This window comes from Hibiscus syriacus, unplaced genomic scaffold, assembly GCF_006381635.1.
Source record: "Hibiscus syriacus cultivar Baekdansim isolate YM2019G1 unplaced genomic scaffold, ASM638163v2 tig00002840_pilon, whole genome shotgun sequence".
NCBI classification, from domain to species: domain Eukaryota; kingdom Viridiplantae; phylum Streptophyta; class Magnoliopsida; order Malvales; family Malvaceae; genus Hibiscus; species Hibiscus syriacus.
The window spans coordinates 7,368,843-7,389,265 of record NW_024061947.1 but is presented as its reverse complement, the minus strand read 5'-3'; the positions used below and the strand labels follow the sequence as shown (position 1 = coordinate 7,389,265).

General features: G+C 34.2%; 2 protein-coding genes across 3 annotated transcripts; one reads left to right on the top strand and one right to left on the bottom strand.

Moving 5' to 3' along the window:
• Window positions 1-11,749: 11,749 nt before the first annotated feature.
• On the top strand, window positions 11,750-15,539 carry LOC120156082. Of its 2 annotated transcripts, none has more exons than XM_039167505.1 (6): window positions 11,750-12,349; window positions 13,709-13,799; window positions 13,911-14,068; window positions 14,286-14,313; window positions 14,785-14,893; window positions 15,073-15,539. In XM_039167505.1, exons 1-6 carry the CDS (start codon window positions 12,086-12,088, stop codon window positions 15,152-15,154), a joined length of 732 nt encoding a protein of 243 aa, XP_039023436.1. In that variant the 5' UTR covers window positions 11,750-12,085; the 3' UTR covers window positions 15,155-15,539. The 2 variants fall into 2 exon arrangements, with proteins under 2 accessions (XP_039023436.1, XP_039023428.1); XM_039167497.1 differs by having other exon boundaries at window positions 13,908-14,068.
• Window positions 15,540-16,624: 1,085 nt separating this feature from the next.
• Window positions 16,625-19,097, bottom strand: LOC120152273 (protein CutA, chloroplastic-like). Its single transcript, XM_039164532.1, has 6 exons — window positions 18,823-19,097; window positions 18,649-18,728; window positions 18,103-18,165; window positions 17,567-17,598; window positions 17,238-17,330; window positions 16,625-16,979 (listed from the first exon to the last, which is right to left on the bottom strand). The coding sequence occupies exons 1-5, from the start codon at window positions 19,095-19,097 to the stop codon at window positions 17,238-17,240; spliced, it is 543 nt and encodes a 180-aa protein (XP_039020463.1). The 3' UTR covers window positions 16,625-16,979.
• Between the last annotated feature and the right edge of the window lie 1,326 nt (window positions 19,098-20,423).

Below are 20,423 nucleotides of genomic sequence, written 5' to 3'. Positions count from 1 at the left end.
AACGTTAAAAGATTAAATGATGTGATTAGAATTGTATAAGAGTTCAAGAATAAGTGCATTGATGACCAGTTTATAAGACAGATGAAACTGGAATACACGAGCTTGAAACAAGGGAATTACACCTTGTATGAGTATGATTATAAGTTTAATAAGCTAAGCAGAATTGATGCTGAGTTAATTCCGACTGAAAATGATACATGTGATTTGTTGTTTAGGACTTGCGCCTTAAATTAAAAGAGTGTTACTGGTTTTGAATTTGTTATCGTTTCAAGAAATGGTTAATTGTGTTAAAGCTTTAAAGAGAAAGAGCTCAGAATGAAAAGTTTGGAGAATACAAATCTCATATGATTAAGAGAATTGGTGCTTCATAGAGTTCAGTACTATCAAAGAGAGGTAGAGATTCTGGTTTTTAACTTCAGATAAGGTATGAATTAGTTGTATTCTCTGCCAGATAATCAAATCTAATGAGAATCAGACAGACTCAATTAGTATGGTCTGGTACTGAAAGATTAAACAATGATTTAATTGATAATAAACCAAGGTTAAAGACAACCTTTGTGAATTAGATTAAAAGTTATGTTAGAGTTATGAAAATTGAAGCGGGAAAAGTATTATAAAGGGATGAGATGAGTATTGAGATTTGGTAATTGTTGAAATAATTCCAATTACAAAGAATGTATATGAATGGTTAGATGAAGGTTTTCGCTTTAGATTAGAAGAATCGATGTTGATTAACAGAGTTATGAAGTTGGAGTATATTAAGTTAAAGAATTAGAAGCTGATGAAAGAAAATACAATTATAAGAGATAGTAAAGAATGAGGTTATGTATAAGTAAAGTTGGTTATTAACGTTATAAAGAGGTGATAAAGATATGATTTGTATATAAGAAGATTTTGATAATGAAAGGATAAATGGATAAAGAAATAAAAAAAATTGATCTACGTTCGGGTTATCATAAATTAAAGATTCAAGAAAAAGACATTTCGAAAACGGCGTTTAGAACAAGATATGGTCATTATGAATTTATCGTGATGCCGTTTGGAGTTACGAATGCACCAACTGCTTTTATGGATTTAATGAACAGAATTTTCCAACCGTATTTGGATCAGTTTGCTGTGGTGTTTATTGATGATATTTTAATATATTCAAAGTCAGAAGAAGAGCATAGTTCACACTTACAGATAGTTTTACAGATTTTATGAGACAATAAGCTTTATGTTAAATTTTCTAAATGTGAATTCTGGTTGAATGAAGTGGAATTCCTTGGACATGTAATTTCTAAAGAATGAATTCGAGTGGATCCCCAAAAGATTAAAGCTATTCTGGAGTGGGAAGTTCCAAAGAATGTATCAGAAGTTAGAAATTTTCTGGGGTTAACTGGTTATTATCGAAGATTTGTTAAAAACTTTTCGATTATAGCATTACCCTAACTAAACTGTTGATAAAGGAAGTAAAATTTGTTTGGACTCAAGAATGTCAAGAGAGTTTTGAAAAGTTAAAGAAGATTCTTACAGAAGCTCCAGTGTTAGTTCAACCCGAGTCTGGAAAGAACTTTATAGTGTATAGTGATGCGTCTCATAGTGGTTTGGGATGCGTATTAATGCAAGAAGGCAAAGTGGTAGCCTATGCTTCGAGACAACTAAAACCGCATGAGAAAAATTATCCAACACACGACCTAGAGATGGCGGCAGTAGTGTTTGCTTTAAAGATCTGGCGTCACTACTTGTATGGTGAAAAGTGCTACTTGTATACGGATCATAAGAGCTTAAAATACTTGATGACTCAGAAAAAGTTGAATTTAAGACAAAGAAGATGGGTGGAATTTCTCAAGGATTATGATGTGGTGATTGATTTCCATCCTGGAAAGACAAATGTGGTAGCTGATGCCTTGGGTCGAAAGACATTTGCAGCTTTACGAACTCTTGATGCTAGATTATCTTTAAGAGAAGATGGTGCAATTTGTGTAGAACTGACAGTCAAGCCCGTATGGATAAATCGAATTAAAGAATTGCAAGTTAAAGATGAAAAGTGTTTAAAGAGAATACAACAGATAAAGAATGGAGAGGGTACGGATTATAAGATTAAGTCTGATGAGAACTTGTATTATCAAGAAAGATTAGTAATTCCAGATGATGATGAATTAAAGAATGATTTGTTAACGAAAGCTCATTGTAGTCCATTGACAATGCATCCGGGAGGGAACAAAATGTATATAGATCTCAAGAGTCGATATTGGTGGTCGGGAATGAAGAAAGACATTACGGAATTTGTATCAAAGTGTTTGACTTGTCAACAAGTCAAAGCTGAACATCAAGTTCCGTCAGGATTGTTATAACCGATTTCAATTCCTCAATGGAAATGGGAAAACATAACGATGGATTTTGTGACGAGTTTGCCTTTAACTCCAAACAAAAAGGATTCAATCTGGGTAATCGTGGATAGATTGACTAAGTCAGCCCATTTTATTCCAGTATGAACTAATTTCTCCATGGATAGGTATGTTGAGTTGTATATTAGAGAGATTATACGGTTGCATGGTGTACCTATTTCCATAGTTTCTGATCGGGTTCATAGATTCACATCACGGTTTTGAAGGTCATTACAAAGAGCGTTGGGAACTCGGTTAAACTTCAGTACAGCGTTTCATCCTCAAACCGATGGTCAATCTGAGCGAACTATTCAAATTATGGAGGATATACTAAGAGCTTGTGTTATTGAATTCAAAGGATCGTGGGAAAGGTATTTACCACTTGCTGAATTTGCATACAACAATAGTTATCAGTCAAGCATTAAAATGGCTCCATATGAAGCTATATACGGAAGAAGATGTCGTACGCCCTTGAACTGGTATGAACTTAAGGATCGAGGAGTTATTGGTCCTGAGTTGATTCAGAATACGGAAGAGAAAGTTCAAGTAATTCAGAATAATCTGAAAGGTGCAGCTGATAGACAGAAATCGTATACTAATTTAAAAAGGAAAGAAATTGAATTTCAAGTCGGAGATAAAGTGTTCTTGAAAGTGTCTCCGTGGAAGAAAGTATTGAGGTTTGGACGTAAAGGAAAGTTGAGTTCTCGGTTCATTGGACCTTATGAGATTACTAAGATGGTAGGATCAGTAGCATATCAGTTAGTTTTGCCACCTGAAATGGAAAAGATACACAATGTTTTTCATGTCTCAATGCTTAGAAAGTATAGATCTGATCCATCTCACATTGTGACCCCTGAAGAAATTAAAATCCGACCAGATTTAACTTATGAGGAAGAACCTGTTCAAATATTAGCTTACGAAGTCAAACAACTAAGGAACAAGACTATTCCATTGGTTAAGGTCTTGTGGAGGAATCACAAAGTAGAGGAAGCAACATGGGAACGTGAAGAGGACATGAGGATTAAGTACCCCTACCTCTTTGCATAATGAAAATTCGAGGACAAATTTTCTTAAGGGGGGAGAGTTGTAACATCCCAAACTATGGGTGATTTAATTGTAAAGTTTCAGAATTTGGTGATTAAAGTAGAAGAATGGATTAGTTCAATGATTTATCTGGAAATAAATCCTAAAAATGTTAGTAATTATTAAAGTAATTAAAGGGCAAAATTGTCTTTTTATCTAAAAGATAATTATCTTATCTCTTTATTAAGAGATAAGCATGTAGGGAGATATTTCTCCAGAACTTCTTCTTCCTCTCCTCCCGTATCTCCAAGCTCAAAGGTGAGTCTTCTACTTAGTTAATTATTTGTTAAGTTTAAGATTTGGGTTTTGATCATTAGATGATAATTAAGCTTAAGTAAAGCTTAAGTTATCTTAAGATCAAAATATAAAGGTGATAGAGAAGATTAAAGATTAGAGGTTCTTGAATGAAATCTTGTAATAGAGTTCATAACTAGAATTGAAAGTTATATTTGACTTGTCATCAATCTAGTTAAGATATACGAAGTGTTAAAAGCGGAATTCAAACATGTTGATTTATTAATGTAATTCTTGAATTACATATGAAGGATAGGATTTGAAGGTTTAAGATGAAATAAATGAGTATAAATTGGTTTAAGGATGTGTACTAGAGTTAAGAATGAAAAAGAGGATTAAACATGAAGGATTTAATCCAAAATGAATGAATTTTCGGGTTCAAAAAGAGGATTCTGGGCAGAGTGCATCGATGCACATTCATAATGCATCGATGCATCAAGGTTAAAACCCAGAAATTGTTTGAAGGTGTATCGATGCATTGGTAGTGCATCGATTCACTCTTTTAAAATAAAAACATCGAATGCAATTCATGCATCGATGCATAAGTAGTGCATCGATGCATCCCATTAATAATGAAACATCGAATGTCTTTTATGCACCGATGCATCAGTAGTGCATCGATGCATACCTTCATTAAAAGATGAAATTTACTTTTCTCTTAGTCTAAAGAATGAACTATTAGAATATATTAGTTATAATACTGATATAGATTCATGTGTGATTATGTAGATACTAAAAGTAAGCTTATTCCGGAACGATCAAAGGATTAGAATCGAATCAAATCAAAGCTAAGGTGAGTGCATACTATATGTATATTATAATGGAATAAGACTTGTGATAAGTCTAATTCCTAAGTTGATTTTTATAATATAATAGTGGTGGTGAGTGCATACTATATGCATACATGATAATTATTGTGATACATGCATAAGACATATATATGTTCATGTGATATGATATGTGATATGACATGTGATATGAGAACATGATATGAAGTGATATGAGATACATGATCACAAGAGAAATGATATGAGTACATGAACATATGAAATATAACAATAATGCCCATAGTATACGATATGAGAACTATAGGTGTAATTGGCATGCCAAGAGTCGAGGGTATAATAGTCCTTCGGGATGTAGTCCTTCGGGATGTAGGGGTCCTACAGGACATAGATAATAGTCCTACGGGACGAATACTGAACTAAGGTTCGGTGCCCCATGAGGAAATTGATACGAGCTGTGGTGACAGCATTAGTGCACAACCTCAATGTACTCACATACCTCTATTCTCAATAATATACATGGGCTATACAATTGAAATACAGATTTACAGTGAAAGTGATACAAGAAGGTAAGTTTCGTATGTGCATTATATGTTATCGTGTGATAGAAACATGTATATTGAAATGTCATGATCCAATGGTAAGTATGAACATTCATAAGTTTATTGTTGCATATTCATTTATTGCCTCAGTAAGTCTATGACTTAGCGTGTAAGTGATTTACACGTAGGTACCAAGAATCAGGAAAAGTGGAAATAGAAGTAGCACGGACAGCAATACTACTAAGAGATCAGATCAGAAGTAATTGACAAAGTATGTACTTGGTTATGTATAGAATGTTGGCATGTAATAAGTGTTAATTACAAATACTCTGATCGATTTTGTATTTTATGGTCTTATGTAAATTAAAGTATTTCGTTTTAATGAAAGTTTTAAAAATTCCCGGGATTTTCTATAAGAGTCAAGGTTTTGAAAAGTCAATGTGACACCTCAGACTTGTATTCGGGTCGGATATGAGTTAAGGGTGTTACATATTTCCTGCACCAAAATTGACCACGAATTAACAGCTCAAAATTATATTGAATTCCTAGTCTGGTAAGGTAATAGTGACACATAGTAATAACAATGTAATCAATTACTATCTAAAATCCTTAAGTAACATAATTTACTATCCTTTTATCAATTAAAAACAGTAGTATCATACGTATATAATTTATAATTTACTTATCATTTTGTTATTTATTATTTATATTTTTTTCTTTAATTCAAATGTTGCAGGGGAGCAAAGAATTACTACATGCACTAGAATTCAAGGTATCTAACAATAGACAGCGACCACCATGATGTTGATTCACCAATGAAGAAGACCAATGCTGAAATAGAGAGTGAATGGAAACACCATTCAATCATATTGACAACATCCTCATTCAAAATAGGGGAACGATGAATCAACGACCATGCAATCAAGGCCCCAAATTCTTTCCAATAAAGAACATATCAAACATGAACCTTCACACGTAAAAATTGGCGATAACGACATTGAACCCATAAAGTAACTACCTCCACGCACAAAAACTCCTTTTCAAAATCAATTACTTTCCCCCTAATTTAACAAATTGAATAGAAATAAAAAATGTGAGAATAATCTTACCCATTTGAATGCTTGATCTGATGAATCCAAAGGAAATACAACGAAGACAATGATAACATAACCCAAGAAACGACGACATGATAATAGAAGCCAGACAGTGATGACAAGAGGGTTAAAAGACAACAGTTCTAGGGTTTTTTTCTTGTAACTAAAAACAGTTCTTTTTTATAATATGTGTTTCTTCCTTATTTTCCAAAAAACCAATATTAAACCAATATTAAAATCCTATTTGTTGTATATTAAAAAATATTGTTATGATATCGATAAATATGAGTAATTCTTTTATGGACATTATAATGTGATAAATTAGAAATAATGAATCTACTTAAATTGATTTATTCATTAAGGTTATATGATTATCTTTTTTTTAATTAATTATATGATTATCTACCACTCAACTTTGATATATTCAACTAAATATTACCTTTTAATAGTAAAAAGGGGTCTTAAATATACATATAGATATACATATTAACTGAAAAATATTATACATATACATATAAATATATAAAAAAACATAAGTTTGAGAAAACTAGTAGGAGTGATTGGAAGTATGAGCCTAAAAAATATCGTTGCTAATAAGATTTTGAATTAGTGGCACATCCAAGGTGTCACTAAACTTTTCTCACCAATTTTTTTTTATGTTTTTTTGGTGCAAAAATTAAGTGACATAATCTCACAATATCTTTTAAAATTGTCATATAAAAGAGAATAGGTATAACAATGAGTGGTAAGTAATTGATTTTGTCATGTTAAATTTATTTTTGTGACAACAATAAACTATCACCTTTTATGTCTTATAAAATATGACAAATTAAATTGTCGTGAATAGAATTTATTTGCAACAAATTTGACATGCTACTAATTCAAATCAGATCTTCATTATAATAAATCGTCACTAATACTTATATTCTATTAGTGACGAATTTATAATGTCACCATTTTGTCTAATTGTCATTAAAAGGTTTCCCACCAATTCTTTTTAGAGGCAAATTTTGGCTCCAAACATATAGTGACGAAAATCAATGGCCAATTTTAAAATTTTCATAAAAGATATACCATCAATCATTGATTATGACAAAAATTAAAAAAATGTCACAATTATTGTATATCTTGTGACGTTATATGCAACGCCACATAGAAATTTCGTCATAAATTGATAAATTTATTGTAGTGAAAAACACCCATGTTATTACAAATAAACAGTGATGTATCAGCCCTAGATTCTGCAAACCCTAGCTGAAGTAGACATTGCTTTAATCGAGTATGCTAATTGCGAGGTGCTTGACGAAGTCCATATAATGCCTTGTGCAGTTTACACACAAACTGACTGACATCCTCAACATATTGTTCAAACCCTGGAGGTTGTTGCATATACACATCCTCATGCAGCTCTCCATTTAATAATGCTTTAATAATATAAATCTGGTACAATTGCCACTGTCGAGCCACAGACAGAGACAAGACAACATGAAGTGTAGCAAACTTAACCACCGGACTAAAGAAAGGTCTCAGTAAAATAATGTCCTGGGACTTAGCAACCAACCGAGCCTTGTAGTGATGAACCAAACCATCTGGATTAGTTTTCAGTTTAAAAAGCCACTTACACCCTACAACTGATTGTCCAGGGGGTAACTTTACCACATTCCATGTACCATTACACTATAAAGCATCAAATTCAGCATGAACTGTTGTTTTCCAGTTGGAAGACTTCAAGGCATCATACACATTAACGGGTTCCACAGTTTCAGAAGAAATGTTATAGGCTTGAAAATGCCACACTTTCTCCTCGTGAGCATAGGGTGATTATTCAAAGCAGGTGCAGGTGTGGCTAAATGCTCAGATATATTGACGGTAGCATCAACAACTTGTACAATTGTCTGGTTATTAGAAGCAAGTACTTCATCAGACTCATCTGCAAACAAACATTCACCAGCCATTGCAGGTGCCGACTCAGAACGCACTGATTCAACCTGTACATACCCCTGCAGTGCATCACTAGACTCAACAATACCCAGGTCAGTCAACGAGAAATCAGGCTGAGTAGCTACTACCCGTAACCTCGAAATATCAGCCACAATTTCTAGTTCAGCTAGCTCATTTGTACGAGTCATCTATACATGCTGTAGGAGACTTGTTAGACAAACTTGCAAATGGAAAAACAGATTCTTCAAAAACTACATGACGAGACACATAAATTCTCTCACTCAAAACAAGATAAATATATCCTTTGTATTGAGGGCTATAACCTAGAAACGTGCACACTTGAGATGAAACTCAAGCTTATGTGTTTGAAACGAACGTAAATAAGGAAAACACTTGCAACCAAACACTTTCATTGCAGTATAATATGGTTTCTTCCCAAGAAGCCGCTCACACAGTTATATTCCTCTTAACCCTTTAGTTGGTAATCAATTAATAGTATAAACCGCAGTCATTACTGCATAGAACCAATATTGTATAAGCGTAGAAGCTTGAGCAAATAGAACTAAAGCAAGTTCAATGACATGCCTACGCTTCCTCTCCAGAAAACCATTCTGCTCAGAAGTGTGAGGACATGTAAGGTAGTTCATAATGTCATCTTGTAGTAAAATTGGAGACAAACTTCTATATTCTCCACCCCAATCACTCTAAATTGCTTTAATAAAACCCCCAAACTAATTCATAACCAACTTCTGAAACAATTGAAACACTGAAACATCCTGAGACTTGTTTTGCAGGAAATAAATACAAGTGTGCCTAGAATATACATCAACAAATGTTAAGTAATACTTAAAGCCTCTTGAAACAACATGAGCATGACCCTAGAGGTCAGTAAACACCAACTCAAATGGAGCATTATAAATAGAAATAGAAGAATGAAATGACAACTTATGGCTTTTGTCAATGCAGTATGCATCACATTTTCATTAACATTCGAAGGAATTGTTGCATCAATGGCCTTACAAGCTGTTACTAAAATATTATAACTGGCATGACCCAGCCATCTATGCCATACATCATACAATTTATAGTCATGAGCATTAGCAACATTAGCATGCACTTTATTACAAACAACTGGTGAGCAATCTTCTGAAAACACATATAAATTATCTTTAACCTTCCATGTAAACAGTACATCAGTTGTAGAGCTATCACGAACATAACACGCATTTGAATGAAACTCAAAGTAAACTACATTGTCCCTAGAACACTTTAAAACTGAAAGCAAATTATTTGTTACACCAGATACATACAGAAGATCATTTAAGAAAAAATAACGAGAAAAAGAATGTAACACAACATTACCAACCATATTAACCTTCAATAAAACACCATTACCCATAACTAAATTACCTAGACCAAAGTGTTCAGCTTGGGGAGTGACAGTTTCAGACTTAGGCGCGACATGGTGCGTGGCACCTGAATTTTCACCCACTGATTAGAAGCAGAAGCAAGATCTGCATGAGCTGAAGACAACTTATCACATTTCTTACTATGACAGCAATCACAACCAGAGGTGTCACTAACCGCAATATGAGCATTTCTTGAATCTTTCTTAGAACAAAACTGACCAGCATCATCAGTAACACCGGTGAACATCTCACCAAACCTATGCCAACATTTATTGACCAGATGCCCAACATTTCCACAAAGTTGATAATGGACACGTTGCTTCCTTCGACCATGGTCTCCAGAACGACCACCAGAATAAGATCGGTGCGGTTGAGGACGACCACTACTATCAAGATCAACCACAATACCACGAGCAACATGAGCAATGACAATACCATTATCCTCATAAGTAGCAAGTCGAACAAGTTATGTTTCAGCATCAACAAGTACAATATAAACCTTATCTAAGGAAAATATTTCCACAAGACATTATGATGGTCGTGAATGGTTTATAATCCCTTGGAAACCCTTTGAGAATAATGGTAATATACTCCACAACATGAACAGAACTGCCACACGACAACAAGGCATCACAAACTTCTTTAACCCTAGCAAAAAACACATTCATGGTATCGTCTCCCTTCTTAAGAGATTGCATCTTATAGTGCAAGTTCATAACAGAAGTTGTAGATCTATTAGCAAATAACTTAAGTACCATACTCCAAACAAGAGCAGCTGTTTCAGCACCAACAAATTGAGGTAACAAGTGAGCACTAATGGTAGACAATGCCATATCACTATCTTGAATAACAAAATCCTCATACGTCTCATTGGAGATCAAGACTCCATTATTATCAACAACTACCTCATGATGGGGGTTGCATCGCACCGGTAAGCAATCGTTTGATGTGTTGACTCCTTACAGTAAGAATAACTTGTTTCCATAATAGGAAGTTCATCTTATCAAAAACCACGTTCACATTCTTATTGATAAACTTTATGACACTGCTAGAAGAAGCCACGAACGCACCACCACATGAAAGAGCAAACGCAATAGCCGAAACACACTCCTCAGTTCGTAACCAAGCAAGCTCCAGGATCTTTAGCGAAAGATACCATGTTGAGAAACTCACAACAAGTATACCAAAAGTTTATTCTTATTATCTGAGTTTCAATAATATAATGACAAGATTATATAGGTAAAACTATAACCGTCTACTAGCCTAGCTAGCATAACTGTCTATTATCCTAGCTGGCAAACTTAACAGCTTTCGGCAACAACTTTAACAAACTCAACAAGTTTTTAGTTGCACATCAACCACAATAACTGCATAGTAGTGAACAACAACCTACATCTCTAATACTGGGATACATTATGCAGTCCACATAGATCACTAAAGGATTTTGTGATGAGATGGAGAAATTAATCTGTCACTTTATATGGGGCACGAATAAAGGATCTAATGGTATCTCCTTGATAAATTGGGAAACAATGAGAAACCAAGTTATGAAGGAGGAATGAGAATGAGAAGTTTATTTCATCGAAATAGAGCATTTTTTTAAAGGTTAGATTCCAACTGGTAAATTGGGAAATTATGTTGTTGTGACATGTTTTTTTTTCTTTGTGACACGTTTTTCTCCGCTTTTTGGCAACTTACAGTCTTTTACCATTTTTTCGTTTATCTTTTTATCAAAGTTGGATTTGTCATCTCCACGACTGATCAAGATGACACATATTTGTTATCATGACGATCTTCCTTGCTTTTGACACTCATATTGATTTGGATATACATTTTGCGTTCGTTGATAGTTTTCTCATGTCGCTTAACTATGATTTGCGATTGGGGTGGTCTTCAATAGTTTCATCCCCTTTTGTGGTTCGTTTGCCAATGTAATCAGATTTGTTTGTATATTTATTTTGTTTGAGCATTGATTAGATTTTTTAATCTTTTCTTTTTTTGGTCATTGTAATCTAAATAACTAATTTTTGTGTACATAGTTATAAAAAATCCTAATTTTCATTATAATTCTATTTTTTTTATTTTTAATAAAACTAGTAGCTTTTGTAAAAAAAAATAACTACTAAAACATAGTTACAATTCCTAATAAAGATTAGTTGGAACTAGAAACAAGTTTAATATAATTATTAATTAATATAAATTGACGAAACTGTAATTGCCCCGTGAGGTGGGGCACGCTACCCGAAACAGAACGGCCCTCAAAATCCAGCGTGTAAGCCGCTCCAAACGCCAAAGCTGGCACGGCGGCTACAACCTGTACGCCTCTTCCCGCTCCTCTTTTTTTCTCCACAAAAAATAACATTTACATTTTTTTCACCAAAAAAAAAACAAAAATATATTTCATGTTCTTCCTCTTCATCTCCGTCTATTTTACGAAGAACATAAAATAAAATTCAATTACACTCCCTTCCATTTCCGATTTCCTTAGGAGACGACAATTTAAAAAATTGATTGAATTTGAAATTAAGGCTTGGGTGGATTTTGTGAGATTGTTTTAGGGTTGGCGACATGAGTTCTAGCAACGAATCCTTGGCGGTGGAAGGTTGGGAGATGAAGGGAAAATTTTTGGAAGAGAAGGATCAGGTTCGCGTTAAGAGGAAGACTTTGCAAGCCGTGCTGGAACAGTGCCAGAGAGCTCTCGAATTGCTTAATAAAGCCGAAGCTGGAATTGACGATAACGATAATGACGGAGAAGATGGATATGATAAAGATGTAGATCGTCGAGGGGAAGTCAGCGGTGGCGGACTTCAAAGTGACCAAGAAGCTGACAAGGTTTGTGTAATGCTTTTTGTTTGTTGTTTGTTTTCTAAGAGGTTTGATTCTGGAAATTCCTGGCGAGAATCTTACATATGCAGCTTTTTTAACTCGCAACTTCGTAAGAATAATTGATTTTCATTTTGGTGGATTTGTTTTGTCCTTGTGAAGATTTTGTTTGTTTAATCTCATTCTATGCTTTGTTATTGAGAATTCTAAAACTATGAAAATTTTAATTCGTAGAGGTTCAGCTACGTTATGTAGTTCATTAGGATTATGCATTTCATCCTTGAGTGATAGATAGTTGGGATCTCAGTTGAGCTCAGCCTGAATGAGGCATTTGGACTTATATTATAGCTAAATGGCAGTTCTCATTCGGACAATTTTCCTGTTGTGATTCATCAATTGCGTATCTATGTCAACTGTCCAGTACTTTCTTTTGCTGCTGTATGCTTACAGGTAAAGTTTTGCTAGGAAATAAGTTACATATGCTGTGATGACTTTCACTTTCGAGTTCTGGTTTGCTTGAGGAGTGTTTGTGCTGTCATATGAGGGATAAATTATTGTTGATTAACAGCTAAATTGGCTGGGGTGCATTCTTTCTCTAACAAATTGAAAAAGCTAGCTAGAGGATAGTAAGATAAATTGAACAAGAATAGATTACAGTTTACACACTTTGCCTTGTCAGATTTGTTATATAATGCCTTTCTTTGCTTAATAATCCGTTTACCTCATAGCCTTTGTCTCATTGATGTCAACTCAATTGCCATGCTCCTTTCTTATGTGTTTGTTTCTGTCTTTGCATGCGATTATTTACTTTGAAAAGGGAAATAAATGAGAACGAAGCACCAAGAAGATATTGAAACTTCTCATTCTTAATATTCATAATATGAATTAGAAATTTGGTACTAAGATATAAGATTGGGAACTAATACAAATGGATTTCGAATTGGATAAATGAAATTATAAAGCAGAGCCGAAGTTTGTGATAAACTGGAACCTTCTTCTGTTCATTTGGAAGTTGAGTCTGACGGTTGGGGAATGTGAAGAAATTTATTTATTCATCTGATGGTTGTATTCCTCTTTGGAGTGTGAAGTTTGTGTGTGTGTTTCGGTAGTTGTTCTTTCATTGTAGTCCACTTTGCAGTCACCTGTTTACTAAATATCAGGATCAGAATAAATGCCCATATTACACTTCTATGCTACTCTTTTCAATCTGCATCTTTTATGGCAAAAATCCACTTAAATATGGTTATCCCTATCTCGCTAGAAAGGAGATCTACTTAATTTGCAATAGTATATGAGATTTGAATTGCCTTTCATATCAAATATTTCCAAATAACTTTCAAAGTTTATGCACCTTTTGTATAAATGCAGTTATGCTATCTTCTAAAATCTAGAGTTCAATGCTCTGACTTCCTTGAAAAGCTAGAGTGTGCCCAGGTGGCTGTTCCAGAAGACATAGCCAGTATGCATCCAATGACCCCTTTAATTTGCCATTTTCAATTTATTGCAAATGCTTTGAACATGCATCTTTGTTTTTCTTGATGCTAATGAAATTCTAATATGGACCCAGAAGATTGTAGTTCTTGGGACATGATCAACAAAAATGATCTTTGGGAAGATGAAGTTGTTGATTTAGATGGAGAAGATTATATTCTTGTTAGGCAGGAGGATATAGTAGAAGGTGTTGCTTGTTTTATGGCTGCATATTTGCTGTCCCTTAAACAGACTAAGGTATGTGAAATTCTTGCTCTTTCTCGGTGTTATTATCTTTTTATATTCTTTGTTTTCATTCACTTGTATTATTCTTAAAGCCGGAAAATTTTGATGGTTTCATTTCAAAGTTCGTTTGGGGCCTTACTTTCTGGAAGCCCAAACAAAACTGTCTACATGCATTTTCATTAATTCACCGCTGAAGGCTAAAGTGTTTTATTGTTGTTTTCTTCCCCAGGATTTGACCCCCAATCAACTTCAGGAAGGTGAGTTTGTTTATTCCACTCTAGGAAATTCAGTGTAAAAGACTGAAGCAGAAGTTGAACCAGTCAGGCTTCTTCCACTTTGATCAAAACTCCTTTTTCAATATTTAAAAAATAATAATAAAATAAATATCAACTATAGTTTGTGATTAATTAAAAAAGTTTGGCTTAATGACATGATCTTTAGTATAAGGTTGAAGGTTCAAATCATCAATTATAAACAAAATTTTGGAAACAAATACAAAATTGGTTTTCTTATTGGTTTTATGTGGTTTTTTACTGGGTTGCTATTGATTAATCCAGTTGCAATCCCAGGTTGATATACTGTAGGAAAAACAGGCTGCCATTTTTATATTTTCCATCTCAAGTATCTTTTATTCCATATTTTTTACCAGATTATTCCATAATTGATACTATAATCCCAGTCATTAATCCAGCATAGGAATTCTGAACACCTTTGCAATTCTCTTGTAGCACTTTGCAAGACCTTCTCTGTAAAAAAGAAAAAGGGAAAGCTTCAAAGAGCATGGGATGGAAGTAAAGTCATTTATAACGTTGCATCTTGGGGAGCGACTGCAGTTGGGTGAGTTATGGTTTTAATCTTAGCAAACGAGTCTCTCAGTTCCTCAATTTGCTTGTAGAAGTTCTCTGACTCAGCTTTTGCCGATAAATATGCGGCATCTCTGCTATTCTATTATTTGGATTTCGCTTAATTTCTTTTGGCTATAACAATCCATTTGTTTGTTTGTTTGTTCTCAACAGGATATACCAAAACCCATTACTTTACCAAGCTGCATTGAAAGCCTTCTGGACTTCTTGTGACGTACTTTCAAAACTTATCTGATTTCTTTACATGACATGGACAACAAAGCATGGTGTGCCGGAAATCCGTGTTGTATTTATGCTCTTGTGCCGTCAAATTGCCAGCTTGTTCGTGCCACGGATTCCATGCTTTTTCGTGCTACGGATTCATTGCCTTACCCTTTCTATGTTTAATCATTGTAAATATCGTTTTCTTTTATGGGGGGATTTCTGATTGCAATTAAAACTCGTTGGCAATTTGGCATCAGGTGATGGCTTAATCAGCCTTTTGATCTCATAATAGTTTTGCTGATTGTGACCGGGATATGCAAATGCTTATTGGTAGAGTCCTTGAAGTTTATTTTGTTTTTCTAGAAAGATAACTTGTTTACGTTGTGGCCTACGTTGCAAGCTTTTCCTATTATTAAAACAGTAGAGGGCAAGCTATAGGAAGTCTTGGTAAAATAATCAATCTCGTGTACAGAAACGTGGAGGCAACTTCTTCCTTGGCTTCTTTTTTGTATTTCTTTGTTTCGGTGTTTCTCTTGTTCTGCTGAGCAAAGAAAGTATCTTTAATTCATTGACCAAACGTGGAAGATCAGATCAACTGCCCAATAATAATAATAATAATAATAATAATAATAATAATAGTTGTTAATGTTATTTTTTATAATTGTTTCGTGGAGTGTTTGTACTCCCTTGTTCGGGAGAACAAACGATTTAAACCATCACTTCAATCGTTTAAAAAAATCATTCTAACTTATTATGATTTATAAAAATTGAACCGGTCGACTATAATGGAGAAACGACATAATCTCAATCGGTTTAATTAGCTCACCAAATTAATTAGGTTTTAGATAATTTAAGCCACTAATTATATTATATGTAATAAGTACATTTGAAATAATATATAGGACAGTTTTGACGACTGATGCAGTTCACAATTTAATAAACCCAAAACTCAGAAATAACCAACTAAATCAATCTCTGTTAGAACCGGTTAAATTGAAGGGATCGATAAAAAAAATTATTGTTTTCTCGACTATAAGGGCCATAGAAGTCATTAACCCTAATAATGGGGTGGGTGTTTAAAGGATTTTTACAAGGTTAAAAAAAAATTCTCTAGGGCCTAGGCTTCTAAATGGATAAGCTCCATCTCTTTAGCAATATTGAAGACTTGGAAGCTAGAGTGTCAACTCCCAGCATTGTTTGCTAAAACAACAAAAAAGTATGTGAAAATGAACTTGTAACTAAACAGGTGTTTGTGTTTCATCTAACAGATCCATGTACATGATCCAACACGAATATGATATGTAACACCAGTTGCCTCTTCTAGTTCAACCCCCAACTAAGTGGCTTGTCCTAGAATAATGAACAGTTGGCAAACAATCTATTTTCACACCAAACCGGTGACCTAAACCTAAAGCATGAGAAATACACAACGCAGAATAGTAGGACCTTTACACGATGAGCACCATTCGCATACAACTATATTTTAGAAAGCAAGCAGAAATTGAGGGGATCAAATACTTGCATTATTGAATACGGGTTGCCCCTTTATTTATCGAATAGAATTCCATGTCTTACATCTAAAGTCACTCACTCTAAAACGATCCTACCTATCATAACTCGATTTTGACTTTTCATATTGCAAGAATGACATGCCACCTTTATTCTAATGTTCTAATGGCATCTATCCATGCAAACCATATATGTGATTTGGCATCTTAAAGGAAATACTACTTAATGGTTTCAAGCGTTCCGGAAAATACCACATCTGGGAAACTCAATCCCTTGTACTGGTCTTGAGCCAGTTTAGATACTGTGGGCTGCCACCAGTGATGGGTAAGGCAAATACTTCTGGTACACTGAAAAAAGAAAAAAGGTAAGGTCCAGAAATTGATCTAGCATGCTTTTGGTTCATTGTATTCTTTATTTTCTTTATTAAAAAAGGGATGTTATTTTCTTGGCTTTAAAAGGGGTTAAAACAAAAGTTCAAAAATAATGTCCCGAAAAGAATAACAAACACATTATTTCTTTTCCTTTTGAAACAATCCTTAATCCATTCTTCAGTTGCAACTTCTAACTTCAAGTTCAAGTTGGAACAATTTTTATTTTGTGCTTACTCATTCATGATTTGCCTTGATATGCTCTGTTAGAGCTTCGAGAAGAGATTGCCTTGTCTTGATTATGAGCAGTTCCTCAGGATCGGAGTTGATCTGCAGCCAAAGAGACATAATTAGGTTAAACAATCCTAGACATAATCTAATTATTACAAACTTAGCCAGAGAACAATCATCAGAAATGCCTAGATTGACCCCCTAAGCAAAAACTTTGAGAATTAAAAGGATTTGCTCTTCTAGATTCTCAAAATCTCAGTTTCTCGGCAAAACTTGAGCCTTAACATTTTAAGCGCATAAGTTCAACAAAAGCAAGTATCAAAAAGAAAGTCCACCTTTCCCTCCCATTCATATACTGATTCAATACCTACATCCACAAAATAACCATGATTGAAGAATCAATATAATCAGAAATAAACTGTCCCTCGTGAAATGAAAAAGAAAAGAAAGGGAACATTTTAAAAAGGCAAGTTGAGCAGCGATAGACCAAGTGGATTTAGTTCAAGGGATCTTATAAAAATTACTGTAAAGCAAGACATTCAAGCTACAAGATCACTTATTTACGAATTGCCAAATTGAAACTGAATAAACTAGAGAAATGACTTATTCCAAATATCTTTACAAGATAGTCTGAGGCACACTCATTTCGTAAAACGGATATTAGCTAGCTGATAGATGATTTAAATATGTATTTTTAAACATGAAAACTTTTTTTTTGTTTTTTGATAAGGTTAAACATGCAAACTTAATAGGCAATCTATAGAGTAAAACATATATAACGTACAATAACACAATCACAAAAACAATACATTCCCATATCTGAAATAGATTGCTATATTGTGGCACAAATTAAAAGAATTATAAACTTAACCTGGTACTATATTAACACATGCTGCAAGTTTCTCTTTGACAATGCTTCCAGCTAACTTCTTACCTGCATATAATCATGCATTACTTTTAGAAAGCTACTTTCAAATTTCAACTACTTCAAATATTCAATACATGGAAATGGATTATTCAGCAAATTAAGCAGAAACCTTAATATTAAGAAGAAAAAAGCTACTTTCAAGTTGATTTGAATGAATCAACAAACTTAATACTGCATCACACCCTTGGTTTTGAAATGGCATTTTCTAAAGTCTAATACTTTTTAATACTGAAAAGTAAGAAATGGGTTTAGGCGTTTAGCTTAGTTGGTTTAAGCAATTATCCCTAAAAGATGTCATCAAGTAGATCGAAGTTCGAATCAGTGTATCTGCAAATGGAAAAGTATTCTCAATTAAATCTTTATATTCCCAAATACTGATTTCTTTTCCCCAAACCCATATTCAATTTGACCACAAAATTCACGTTAAGCAATTAATCTTTTCAACACCCAGAAAGGGGGGGGGGGTTGCTTCTCTGTTGGGAACTGTACCATAAACGACGATGCTTGGAACAGTGTCGCTATTCGTTTCCATTTTCGCAGTGTGGACGGTCTTATCTGCTGATTGCGCACTAAACTTGGAATTTAAAACAAGAATCCCAACATAAATTAGAGCTAAAATCCAGAGAAAATCAGCATTAATAATAACCACAGAGCAACCACTACCTTAAGAGGGGGAAGAGGGGAGAGACTGAGCGCTGCCTGTTTTGTGATAAAAGGGAGAGGGAAGAGGCGGGCAGAGATTGGAAAATCCCACACTGATGACGAAAAACACACCGACCAGCAGCAAACGGCGCCGTATTATGACGGGTGAAACCAGCGATGGAGCTCTGCTGCCGAGCATGGTTTTCATAACCAGACCGGTAATTGGCCGTGCTACCGGATTTTTGGTTCAATAAGTTGAACCGATTAGATCGATCGAAAGAATTAGACGACGTCATAATTAATTAATTATTTAAAAAGTTAAATAAAAATATAAAAAACATTATTCAAAGTAAGTTATAACATATATATATATATATATATATATATATAAAAGTTAAAAATCATAAAATCAAGTAAATAAAATGATTTAAATCAAATACAACGTAATATTTAAGATAAAACATATTAAATAATAAATATAATTATATAACTATAATCAAAAAATAAATTTGGGGTTAAAAAAATCATAACAAACGATATCGTTTGATTTAAGAAACATAGAAGAAAATAACAAAAGTCTAAAGAGTAAAAATATGAAAACAAAACAATCTCACATGGCTAAGAAACATAGAAGAGCATCTCAACTAACTTCTATAAATAATAGAGGTAATTTGACATTCAAAATTATGGAGCATTTTGGTGATCACAAAACGAACTATTCTTTCGCTTCAATCGAGCTCGAATTTCATGCTTCAATCGAGCTTCTAATTTTTTTTTTGAGTTTGAGTCTTTTTAAGTTCAAATTTCAATATTATATTTTAAGTTCGAGTTGAACTTGATAATTTTTAGCTCGTGAGTTTTTAAGTCGAGTTAAGGTTACTTTTAAAGTTTTCGAGTTCAAATCGGCTCGTTTAACAAACAACGTCGTTTGATTTAATTTTTTTTTTTTTGAAAAAAAAACAGAACCGGGTTTCAACCGATTCACGGTCCGGTCCGGTTCAACGGTTCACAGTCGGTTCAACGGTTCCTTCCGGTTCACTAGTAGCGATTTAACCGGTGTAGAATAAACCGGATTAGACAGCAGTTCCCGGTTGAACATGTCGGTCCGGTCCGATTTCAAAACAGTGCTGCTGAGAATGGAGGCCATTTTTTGTTGGGGTCTGTGTTTTATATTTGGTGTCACGAAGAGAAGCCTATTACTAACAGTTCACACTCCGATCTCATATACATATTCCCACCCGAAACGTGGCAGTACTGGATTTTAATAAAATATATTATATGACACCTAAGATGACTATCCGACTCAAGTTGTTAGAGCACAAGGTTCTTAATCTTGAGGACGTGGGATCGAGTATTACGGATGGCATTTCATAATTCAGAGGTCTTTTACGGAAGTTGCTCTCAACCTGGTGTTGGGGGCAGCCTACTATCTTACCTCCCCCTTACCCCATTACATAGGGAACAAGGGACAACCACATTTATATTATGAGAAAATAACCTCAGTGACCGAAAATGCATTGTAATATACGATTTTGACCAACTTTTTTTGGATTTGCCAAAATGACCAAGTAAATCGCAATGCGAACGATAATTCGCAACGCGATCTCCGGTATCGCAAATCA

Coding starts and splice junctions, on each gene's coding strand:
- LOC120152273 (XM_039164532.1), bottom strand. CDS start 19,097: ATGACGTCGTCTAATTCTTTCGATCGATCTAATCGGTTCAACTTATTG. Junction 18,166..18,648: donor TCCAAGCATCGTCGTTTATG/GTACAGTTCCCA, acceptor GATTATATGCAG/GTAAGAAGTTAGCTGGAAGC. Junction 17,599..18,102: donor ATGTGTTAATATAGTACCAG/GTTAAGTTTATA, acceptor TTGTGGATGTAG/GTATTGAATCAGTATATGAA.
- LOC120156082 (XM_039167497.1), top strand. CDS start 12,086: ATGAGTTCTAGCAACGAATCCTTGGCGGTGGAAGGTTGGGAGATGAAG. Junction 12,350..13,708: donor GTGACCAAGAAGCTGACAAG/GTTTGTGTAATG, acceptor GTATAAATGCAG/TTATGCTATCTTCTAAAATC. Junction 13,800..13,907: donor TGTTCCAGAAGACATAGCCA/GTATGCATCCAA, acceptor ATATGGACCCAG/AAGATTGTAGTTCTTGGGAC.